Here is a 12122-nt window from a genome sequence, read left to right as displayed (position 1 = left end):
AAATGCGACCATTTTTAATTTTAGTTTGCAACGCAACTTTTACTTTTTTAGGTAAGCTACTTTTTAATTTTACATTTTTTTTTTTACTTTTGTTAATGTACTTTTTATTTGCTTTATTACTTAATTCTTTAATTTGTTTTAAAAATACTGTTTTTTTAAGTATTCTATGAAAATAAATAAAAAATAAAAAGATATATATGATGTGGAATGGTATGTTTATTCTAAGATTAGTGGAAATATAATGATGCCGAAGCTTACTTTTTGAATAACAATCAAATCAGGTACACCATCATGGCCTAAAAAACTATATGAAAGGACATCCAAACGGTTTTAGAGGGGGATTAATATATCTAAGAAGTGTGAAATGGAATATATCATAAACTTACTTCAAGTTCGTTGATAACTTTCTAGATGAAATTTTGAAATACAAAAACGGTGTTCTATAAATTATAGACATGCGAGTTTAAGCTGTTTATAAAACTGGAAACATGCATAGATATTAATCTAATACACGATTTATATTTGTAGCAAATACAAGATAACCATGAACAAAAAACATCCTCATGTTGGTTAAAACTAAAAGCATCTTCAATAATAGAGAACATGGTTCCTCATGAAAAAACAATGCATAGATTACAAACTAACTTGAAATAAGTTGACATGATTCTTCTTCTTCTTCTTCACAGTCAACACAAAGCATTCAATCAAGGCTCAAAAGTCATAGTCTCTGCCTCACGTCGTACCGAGTCAAACAGAATTGATGACAAATACCGCTCCCCAAAACTTGGAAAGATGGCCTGTGTATTTAGTTGTACCGTATGTTAAATCTCAACAGGTTGTACTGTGTTTGGAACTGACACTGTTGGACTGAGACCGATGTCAATGAGATAAAAGTTATGACTGTTTCTTTTTTACTTAATGGAGACAAGACTTAATAGTAAGCTATATAAGCATAAGCATGTTTCTTATTGACTTAATAGAGTAAGTCAAGGAAAGAAGGCTTTCCCCACTAAGTCCCAATTTTTTACAAATTTGCCCTTGTTTATTTTCCCATGTCATCATTTTCGACAAATATTTAAATAAATAAAGTGAAGAAACTTACAACAATCAGCTTTCCAGCACTTTCTGGTCTCTTGGCAATCTTGATTGCAGCTGCAGCTGCAGCACCAGATGATATTCCCACCTGCAACACATGTGAAATCTCAACTACCAGCAAGAATGGGCAGCTTGCTGATGCCACTGACGAAAAATTACAAAAATACCCTTTAAAATAATCATCTATTCTGTTATTTATAGATAAGATTTGTACTATTTATCTCTTGTAAAACTTCCTTTTTAAAACTACTTTGTTTTTTGGAGATGCATAGGATGAGTAACTCTAACTTACAAGTAGTCCTTCTTTAAGAGCAAGAAGCTTTGCAGTTTCAATGGCTTCATCACTTGAGACCTAAATAAAGATCCATGTAAACATCACTTTAATTCAATACAACTACATGAAGCAACCTTTACAAAAGAGATTGTGAAAGAGAAGGGAGATGGGTCTTACTTGAACAACTTCATCAATAAGATCAACTTCTAAAACACCAGGAATAAAACCAGCACCAATCCCTTGGATCTTATGTGGACCTTACCCATGATAAAAGGAGATCAGTAATCAAAGGAAAAAACTAAATGAATGTAAATTTGTAAAAAGCCACTTTTTCTTGACTTTCTGTAGATGTTTCAATTTTAGAACAAAAGAAATAAAGCATCAAAGTAGCTTACCAGGCTTTCCTCCAGACAAAATAGGACTTTCGGTGGGCTCAACTCCATAAAGCTGATGGTAAAAATGGAATTAATCAATTATAGAAGTGTTAATGTTGAAGTAATCAAATTAGTTCTAAAGAAGTAAAAAAACAAACCTTTATGTTAGGGTTTTGCTCTTTAAGATATTTCCCTGCACCTGTTATGGTACCCCCAGTGCCAATACCAGAAACAAAAGCATCAATTTTACCATCTGAACCTTTCCAAATTTCGGGTCCAGTTGTTTCATAATGGATCTACAACATACAATAAGCAATTAGAGTTTTGAAATAGATAGAGAAAACAAAACTAGTTAAAGAAATCTACCTTTGGATTTGCAGGGTTCTCAAACTGTTGAAGAATGTAAGCATTTGGTGTTTTGGCCAATATCTCCTCAGCCTTCTGCATAGCACCTTTCATTCCTTTAGCAGGATCTGTAAGAACCAACTCAGCACCAAAAGCACGGAGGATAATTCGTCTTTCCATACTCATGGATGCAGGCATGGTGATGATCAGCTTGTAACCCTTTGCTGCAGCCATGAAAGCTAGCCCAATGCCAGTGTTACCACTTGTTGGTTCAATAAGAACACTCTTTACAAGCAATACAAAAACTACATGTCAGATATATCATAAAATTTGAAAAAACACAATCCTCTTCAAGAATATATCAAGTATGTTAGCAAACCTGTCCAGGAGTTATGAGCCCCTTTGCCTCAGCATCTGAGATCATGCTGTAACCAATCCTGCACTCCACAAGTAAACACAACCAGAACAAAATCAGATCCATACACAAGTAATCATAATACAATTCTAAAACATATCATATCACCCCTCAGATTCAATAGGTTGTTCATTAATTTGAACCTCATAAGTCATACTATGTATAACCAATCGACAAAAGTAATCAACTACTAGAAACCTGTAGGTTTGAAAATGGAAGTTTTCTACGCTAATGAAATAAGTACCTGTCTTTAACACTAGAGCAGGGTTCCATCATTTCCAATTTGGCTGCAATACGTCCAACACAACCTTCCACAACATTGTTGAGATAAACCAAAGGTGTGTTTCCGATCAACTGCAGGTATAAACAAAGATCCGTTCGTTAATTAATACCTTGGGAAAAATAGCTGACATACGATCCACAAACTTACTTCGGTAATATCCTTAGCAATCGCAGTCTTCCCTTCCGCCATAGTTTCTGATAAATGAAAGGAAATCAAAGATAATCAGATACTTTGAAGTTATTGAGCTATAAACTCAAAAAGCAAAACGTAATCGAGATTTTTCAGTCTATGTGCTGGCCTGCATATAATAAACAATATGCGACATTAAAAAAATTAAATTATTAACAATTGCAGATATTGGGACAACAGATATCATACAAAATTGGCCACGGGCTTCTCGAAGTTCGCATTATTTTATCATTTTTCAGCGATAACGATCTTCAATTATTATAATCTATTAGGGAATGGAATATCGATTAGCGAAAGTGCCGATGAAAAGATACCTGAGTCCAGAATTAAACAAGAACAAGCTTCGTCGATGAGCCCCTTGTAAAGTTGTATATATAAACAAATATAAGGAAATCGTATCGGTGATGTTGAGGGGATAAACGCTGGATAAAGTCAATCGCGTTACAACCAGATGACTTGAGAGAACAGTCTCGAAGTCTAGATGGAGGAGTAAATTACAGGAACAGTCCCGCAACAATTGAACATAGTAAGTTCAATCCTTTTGTCAAAAATAAATTTCAAGAAACGATCTATTTGTGCATCTGGACTTGAATCCAAGAAACATACATTATACACACGTAAGCAAAAGACGAAAGCCAAATACAAATCAACTACATGAAAGACCAAGTATACAAGGATAAGATAAAGATAGCGTATTATATGATTTGGATGGAGGCGTGAATGATATAAAAGCTTACAAAAATATTTGATATTTTATAAATGATTGTAATGACTATTGACTAAAAGCCATTAAAATTGAAAGTTTCTTTAAAACGTTCGACCTAGGTTCACAGCAAAACAAAGAACAGTCTTCAATAATAGATAAGGTAGAAAGTTGTGACAGCAGACCCTCAATTTATTGAAATAAATTTAATCTCCTTATCAAAATAGAACTCATAAGGACTCTAGATGGTAAGAAAGTTATTATAGTTATGATTTTGAACGTGTTAATTTTTTTTTCTTTTTTATAAAGCCATTAAAATTGAAACTTTCTTTTTATAAAAGCAACTACATTTTAGAAATTAAAAAAAAAAAAAAAAAAAAAAAAAAAAAAAAAAAGCCAAAATAGTTGGTTTATCAGTTAGTCGCAATGAGTTACATGGTTTTTTTTTTCTTAATAGCTATGTTTCCAATTCCTTTTTAACGAGAGAAGTGAAAGGAGGAAAAAAAAAAAGTGTCCCATAGTTTTTTAATGGATGAAAATAGAGAGAAGAGAAAAAATGTTATTGATAATCTTACCTCTTAAAATTGAGTCATTTGGAAAGAAAGTAATCCAATCCCTTTGTACTTTTTTCCCCACATGGCTATTTCAAAAAAATTCAGCCAAAAGTGATTTTATCATCTTATCCTTAGCTTTGTATCAGCCCCAAGAAAATTTGAACTTTAATAATCATAAATACCAACCACAATTGTTTCCAGAAATCTGATTACATGACCATAGTGTTTAAAAGATCATAGTATCAAAACTAAATATGAAAACGCTGGAGAATGTATGATGCACCATCAAGCCGAGTCATTGCCCTTAGAACTAAAAGTACCTGAAACATCCAATAAAACTGTAAGCACACGCTTAGTGAGTTTCCCAAACACGCAAACATAAAATCACATAACACCATGCATACATACATATAAGTTTGTCATGGACTCCCTCCATGGTCTTCAATGGAATGTCATGGGCTACCCCCATGGTCTTATATCTCCGGGCGATGGGCTCCTCTCATGGTCTTGCCAAATGTCATGGGTTCCTCCCATGGTCTACACATAAGTCCACATATAGATCAAATAACAAATAATTCCATATCCAATACAAATCATCACATAACAATTAATGGGTCGGCCTTGGTGCCTTCGACCCATGAGTGTAGTGAGAAGACTCACCTTGAATACTGAACGATAGTTGACTAGGTCCCGGCTCCAAATATCAGCTCTACTCCACCCCTAAACAGAAACAATTCCTTAAATACAACTCAAAATGCCCTAAAACCCCTTATAAGTCAAACTTGGTCAAAGACTAAAGTCAAAGGTCAAAGTTCTCGATGAGTTGTCCTTCAACTCGTCGAGTTTCTCCATTAACTGCACAGATCGGGAAAACTCTCATCAACTCACCGAGTTCACTAATGAACTCGACGAGTTAGCCAGAAATCCAACAACTTAATGCATTAAGCTGTTTGCCTCGAATCTAGGAACTCCAAATCTCATATCTCCTCCGAAATGATGTCTAGAAAGGTAAAGTTTCCAACTTTACCCTTAGGAACCATCCAAAACGAGTCAAACCCAAACCTTAGACTGATTAGAGTGATGCTTGACCCATTAAGCCCTTAAACTCTCAAAACATACTCCCAAAATACACATCTAGCATCCAAAGGCTGGAAAATCACGTAAAGTTTCCAACTTTATGTCCATGCATGCTAAAAAGAAATCCTAGTGCTCAAGATGGGCTGAAAAAGAACTTATTGCATGAATGGGACCTAAAACTTATTAAAGCTTGCAACTTTAAGTCAAAAGGGGCCATAAAATGGTTAGATCTCACATAACAGCCCTTGGAACACTCAACTTCTTGGACAATCCACCCATGAACCCAAAATCTAGATAAAACCTTAAAATAAAGAGATCTAAATGATAACAAAGCAAGGTATAAACTTGATACCTCCAACAGACTGCAACGAGTAGGGAGATTTTGGATCTAAGTCTTCCCTCCAAGCTTTACACCTCTAACTTCAAAGCTTCTTCAAAAGTGCACAAAAGATCATGTAACGCCCGCAGATCCGGTCTAGTCAATTTAGAGACAATAAACATCAAAAATGAGTTTTTGATGGAAGATCATTTAGAAGGATTAATCTTAACTAAGTTGTATAATATGTCTCAAGGGTTTCGTACATATAAAGAATGCCGAAATCCAAGTTATAATGAAGAAGTTATGACCCGTCGAAGTTTCGCGACGGAACCAACACGGCACCAAGAGACGTAAATAGTGAATTTATGATAGATTGATTTTTAGACTTAGTGATCTAAACGAAAGTCGTAGAATATGTTAAACCGAGAACGTCTACAAAAAGAACGCCCAAATCTGACTCCGTATGAGGAAGTTATGATTTTTCGAAGTTCGGCTTAGCAGTGTACAACCCGAAATTCGAATATTGGATCGAGCGGTTTTTTAGCCTACAAATCCTAAATGAAAATCGAAGATCTCGTTAATAGTAGTGTAACGATAAAAAGACAGACGAAAACGGACGTCGGATAAAGAAGTTATGAATTTTTAACAGACTAATCGTGTCCCGGCCCGTTAAAAATATAGCTTTTATAATAGATTCAAAATTAGCCGATGAAGTCTAAACGAAAGTTGTAGAGTACATTCCCGCCTACACGTGGATATAAAGAATGTCAAAAACGGAGCTCGTATGCGAAAGTTATGATTTTTAGAAGTTAAGTGTGCAATTTACGAAGCTGGTGCATGGAATGATGACATGGCCAAACTACAGCCGTTTGATGAGCTCCCCTCGGATCTGCGACACATCGCCTCGCATTACGCCCCACATCCAAGCTCGGTGCGCCCAGCAAGCTCCACGTCGCACCACCCGGAGACCACCACCTCGCACCTTATCCGAAGCTACACCCAGTGTAGCCCTTCCGAACGCGCAACGTAGTCCGAGTTTCAGACCCTATATAAAGGGTGCGAAGTCAGCTGGATTTCTTGCACATTTCCACTTCTCTCTCTAACCCATTCCAACCCCCTAAACCCTAGGGAATCCCCCTAGCACCCGAAGGAAGCCCCGAGGCTCCCGGGGTCCCGAGAAAAAAAAGGTCTTTCGGTTCGGAAACGTTGCTCCTACACTATTTTTAATATAGCTTCTAATTAATTATAGTAACATTATTAGGACCTTAAAATAATTATTTGGGCTATTATTATGAGTTATATAAGAGTGTTGTTTAACACTTATACAATACTAATAATAGCTAGCCTATTAATTAGTCTCGGTGAATATTAAACTAAACCCTAGTGGTAATGATACCAGGGTTTGTCGAGGGAAATTGTTTTGAGAGTAACGAAGTGTTGTTCGAGTGTCGAGTCACCACCTTCTCAAGTGAGTGCATAGTTACTTTCATCTTACACATAGATATGAAATATTTTATATAAACTACGTGTTATGAGTGCATATTATATGTATATCTGCTATCTATGTTGGATGAACGATTTTATACAGGTTTTATATGATTTAAACTGTATATGTATTTATATCTACATAATATATTGGGTAAAACATGGGTAGATGAAATATGAGTTCGATGATGAGTTGAGAGGTGATAGAGACCATGAGGTAAGGGTGAGAGGTGGACGATATGAGAAGCCTTGTTCCCAAATGCTGGCCCCGTCATCTAGCAGGGTATGGATGACAACCACAGACTATTCTAGATAGTCTAGTGGAACACTAGCAGGATTGCAACCTGTAGGTGTTGTGAACGATGTGTTCACTCGGTGTACTCTAAACCTTGGCGATCATGCAGACTTGATGCCTAAACCCTGGTGACTATGCAGACTTAGTGCTTAAACCTTGGCGATCATGCAGACTTGATGCCTAAACCCTGGCGACCATGCAAACTTGGTGCCTAAACCCTGGCGACTAAGCAGACTTAGTATCTGTTGTGTAAACCGTGGCAACGATGGACTTCGTGTCGATTCCTTAGGATGATCCTTAGGAATGAATGAACGAGGAATAGCTGATTCTTAGGGTAGATCCTTAAGAGTAAAGAAGATAATGGTGATGGGTAATTAGGTTGATTGTTTGATTTTTAATCATAATAATTATATTATTGTGGGTTGAAAACCCTATGTACTCACCAGGTTTCCCAACCTGACCCACTCAGTTTATTTATATCACAGGTGTTTATATGAAGTCACATTACACTGAGAGATTATGGAGATATAAATCACTAGTGATAATGAATGTAAGTTCTGTTTATGCTTATGTTTCTGTATTGACGATGACATCCCAAATGTTTTAAAATGAATAAAAATACATTTCTTCGAAAATGTTTTGATAACGTATTTATCATGTTTTACTGGGAACAAATTCCGCAACATTTTTATTAAAAGAGGTACTCTGATTTTTATAAAGCATAAACAAAATCGGTCTTTTCTGGCTGTGAAAATGGGGATGTCACAGTTGGTATCAGAACATTAGTTTAAGCGAACTAGGAATTTGTAGGATTTCTAGACTTAAACTTAGAATTCTAAGCGATGATTGTGAGATGAGTGTCTACCATATTTTAGACACAAGCACTAGTATATTTTAGGAAAGATGCCTAAAATGCTTTTATGTGCTAAATGTTATATGTTTGCCATATACGAAATTGTTTGTTCGGATCTATGGTTTGTTGCCGACCGGATCTGGAAACCTTTTGTTTTTAGGATTCTAAATGTACGACTACGATATTAGAACTAGCATATAAACGTTTCGGAGAGATAAGGATGATTTGAACGTCTATCCTAGATAAAGATCTTAATTCACCTTATTCGGTGTATAGATCAAAATGACAAGAACTCGCAGTGGAGCTGGGAATGCGAATGGGAACAGAAATCAACCCCCAATGATTCTGCAAATCCCTGTTGTAGTAGAAGTTGCACCTGAGCCAATCACCATGGCTGGAGTACAAGCCATGATTCGGGCTATGTTAGCATAACAAAGAGAGAAAATGAGGCAGATGTTGCACGAAAATAGGGACGAAGCTACCATACCAATCGTAGAGCCCGAGCTGATTCCCGAGCAATCTGAGGAAGGGAACTATAGCCACATTGTAAGCCAAGTTGAAACCCAAGGGGCAAGGAGGAATGACCCGGAGAGGGTAAATGACTAGGATGGGTGGATGTATAAGAATTTCTTGGGTGCTAAGCCACTAAATCTTACTGGAAGCCCGAAGCCGGTTGATATTATGGATTGGATCTTTGAGATGGAGATGATGTTTGAGAGCTGCAACTGTAGCGAGAAACAGAAGACTGTCTTTGCAGTAAGACAACTGAAAACTGGAGTCTTGCGCTGGTGGAAGCTATTGGCAAATACGATGCCACGAGGAGAAGCCCTAAGGATGTCATGGGAAGAGTTCTTAGAACAATTGAAAATGCAGTACTGCTCCGAGATAGATCTGATAGACCTAAACAATGAGTTTCAGAACTTGAAGAAAGGGAAGATGAGTGTTGATGAGTTTGCCACCGCATTCACCGAGAGGATGAAGCTATTTCCATACTTGGTTCCTACTGAACTCTCCAAGATTGATAGGTTTGCTAACGGACTGCCGACAGACTTTGGACCAACGGTCAAAATGGCAACTACTTTGAAAACAGCCGTTAGAGCAGCTAAGAACATAGAAACCCAGTCTGGAGAGGGCTGAAGTTGGTGAGAAAAGGAAGCATGAGGGATCTGCAAAGTCCAACAAAGAAAGGAAATTCTCAAAGACTGAAGCATGAGGAGGAGGTGAAGCTAAGTGGTGCGAGAAGTGTAAAAAGAAACACTTCGGGAAATGTAGAGAAAACGTGACTTGCTACAAATGTGGAAAGACAAGGCATTATGCTAGCAAGTGCGCATCCAACAAGAGGGTGTGTTACAGATGTAACAAGAAGCGCATGTTTCCAAAGACTTCCTGAAGAAAAACGAGGCAGCAAGGTCAGATACACCACCAAGGCCAAGGGCATTCCACATGATCCTCGGCGAAGTAGAAGACAACGCGAGGAATCGAGGATGAGTTACGAAGTAGCCAAGAGAATAGAATCATATGATGTAGCCTATTAGAGACATAGTATAGGGTGAACTTGAACACCTATGTAATAGTTTCAAGAAATAATAAAACCTTCATTTTGTTATCTGGTGTGTTAAACAGTTATGTGATTTTCTTGTATGGTGACTTGGAAAACTGCGAGACAATACTTGGGACGAGTATGAGTAGGTGTGAATGGTAGTAAAGACCTATATTACCGAAAGCATAGGACTTACTCTTGGATCAGGGAAAGTCATAAGGTTACCAAGAAGCTAGTAATTGATACTGTTTTATTCAAATATGTCATTACCATTGTTTCGGTAATGACTAAGAAGATGCTTGTTATTCCGACCCTAGTAGTCATATCAAATTGAGTCCGACTACGGTGGGTATGTTACGTGGTTCCGAGAACCAAGTTCGATGTAGCACCTGACTTAAGCCGGAAGAATTAATCAAAGCGATCGGTAGAGGTATCGCGGCAGTTGCTTGTAGCTAGAGATGCTACCTTTTAAGATGAGATTAGAACATGAAGGAAAGTATAGTTTGTTCTGCATGACTCTAAGAGACCTGAGTCTAAGCATTGCGACATAAGATGATAGGTCATTAGAATATGACACATCGCTCCATTGTAGTAATAAAAGAACTTCTCTTAAGTTTGTATCCAGTAAGGATCGAGATTGTAACTTGAAGGTCATAATTTGGAGTCTAACGTGAGATAGGGAGCAAGTGCAAGATCGAGCACCACCTGCAGTTAAGGAGCCCAAGAGTTAGATACTCATTCGAATGAACAAGGAAGTTACGGTTATTGCCTAGGATGAAGAGATAATGTATGGATTCATTATACTGCCTTGTTTCGTTGATGATTCTGGGACGTAATCATCCTAAAGGGGAGATAATTGTAACGCCCGTAGATCCGGGCTAGTCAATTTAGAGACGATAAACATCAAAAATGAGTTTTTGATGGAAGACCATTTAGAAGGATTAATCTTAACCAAGTTGTATAATATGTCTCAAGGGTTCCATACATATAAAGAACGCCGAAATCCGAGTTATAATGAAGAAGTTATGACCCGTCGAAGTTTCACGACGGAACCAGCACGGCACCGGAAGACGTAAATAGTGAATTTGCGATAGAGCGATTTTTAGACTTAGTGATCTAAACGAAAGTCGTAGAATATGTTAAACCGAGAGCATCCATAAAAAGAACGCCTAAATCTGACTGCGTATAAGGAAGTTATGATTTTTCGAAGTTTCGGCTTAGCAGTGTACAACCCGAAATTCGAATATTGGATCGATTGATTTTTTAGCCGACACAAACCTAAATGAGAATCGAAGATCTCGTTAATAGTAGCGTAACGATAAAAAGACAGACGAAAACGGACGTCGGATAAAGAAGTTATGAATTTTTAACGGACCAATCGTGTCCCGACCCGTTAAAAATATAACTTTTAAAATAGAATCAAAATTAGCCGACGAAGTCTAAAAAAAATTGTAGAGTACGTTCCCTCCTACGCGTGGATATAAAGAACATTAAAAATAGAGCTCGTATGCGAAAGTTATGATTTTTAGAAGTTAAGTGTGCAATTTGCGAAGCTGATGTATGGAATGATGACGTGGCCAAACTATAGCCGTTCGATGAGCTCGCATCGGATTTGCAACACGTCGCCTCGCATTACGCCCAACGTATGCCTCGCACTCCTTGGCCTAACAAGCTCCACGTCGCACCACCCGGAGACCGCCACCTCGCACCTTATCCGAAGCTACGCCCATCGTAGCCCTTCCGAATGCGCAGTGTAGTCCGAGGACCAGACCCTATATAAAGGGTGCGAAGGCAGCTAGATTTCTTGCAAATTTCCACTTCTCTCTCTAACTTCTTTCTCTCTCTAACCCATTCCAACCCCTCTAAACCCTAGGGAATCCCCCTAGCACCCGAAGGAAGCCCCGAGGCTGCTGGAGTCTTGAGAAAAAAGGGTATTTCGGTTAGGAAACGCTACTCCAAGCAAAGCCCGGTTTTTTATAAAACCCGTTGTAAGTGAGCTACACCTACGCTATTTTTAATATAGCTTCTAATTAATTATAGTAACATTATTAGGACCTTAAAATAATTATTTGGGCTATTATTATGAGTTATATAAGAGTGTTGTTTAACGCTTATACAATCCTAATAATAGCTAGCCTATTAATTAGTCTCGGTGAATATTAAACTAAACCCTAGTGGTAATGATACTAGGTTTTGTCGAGGGAAATTGTTTTGAGAGTAACGAAGTGTTGTTCGAGTGTCGAGTCACCACCTTCTCAAGTGAGTGCATAGTTACTTTCATCTTACACATAGATATGAAATATTTTACATAAACTACGTGT

General features: G+C 37.5%; 1 protein-coding gene across 2 annotated transcripts; it reads right to left on the bottom strand.

The window, feature by feature from the left end:
- Nucleotides 1–469: 469 nt before the first annotated feature.
- On the bottom strand, nucleotides 470–3554 carry LOC145054768 (cysteine synthase). 2 transcript variants are annotated; one of them, XM_079003021.1, is made up of 11 exons: nucleotides 3290–3554; nucleotides 2934–2980; nucleotides 2748–2857; nucleotides 2468–2525; nucleotides 2110–2373; nucleotides 1902–2039; nucleotides 1765–1816; nucleotides 1547–1626; nucleotides 1388–1447; nucleotides 1103–1183; nucleotides 470–797 (listed from the first exon to the last, which is right to left on the bottom strand). In XM_079003021.1, exons 2-11 carry the CDS (start codon nucleotides 2973–2975, stop codon nucleotides 705–707), a joined length of 978 nt encoding a protein of 325 aa, XP_078859147.1. In that variant the 5' UTR covers nucleotides 2976–2980; nucleotides 3290–3554; the 3' UTR covers nucleotides 470–704. The 2 variants fall into 2 exon arrangements, with proteins under 2 accessions (XP_078859147.1, XP_078859148.1); XM_079003022.1 differs by having other exon boundaries at nucleotides 2934–3084; nucleotides 3290–3408.
- Nucleotides 3555–12122: the final 8568 nt, after the last annotated feature.

The sequence above is a fragment of the Lactuca serriola genome, chromosome 5 (genome assembly GCF_051521515.1).
Source record: "Lactuca serriola cultivar US96UC23 chromosome 5, Lser_US96UC23_V15, whole genome shotgun sequence".
Classification (NCBI taxonomy): domain Eukaryota; kingdom Viridiplantae; phylum Streptophyta; class Magnoliopsida; order Asterales; family Asteraceae; genus Lactuca; species Lactuca serriola.
This window is presented reverse-complemented; position numbering and strand designations above follow the sequence as displayed.

Bases quoted from the DNA above. Each gene is read 5' to 3' on its own strand.
- LOC145054768 (XM_079003021.1), bottom strand. From the start codon at position 2,975: ATGGCGGAAGGGAAGACTGCGATTGCTAAGGATATTACCGAA. The intron at 2,040-2,109 runs GTAGATTTCTTT...TGTATGTTGTAG, and splicing joins AGAACCCTGCAAATCCAAAG to ATCCATTATGAAACAACTGG. The intron at 1,184-1,387 runs GTAAGTTAGAGT...CATGTGTTGCAG, and splicing joins CTCTTAAAGAAGGACTACTT to GTGGGAATATCATCTGGTGC.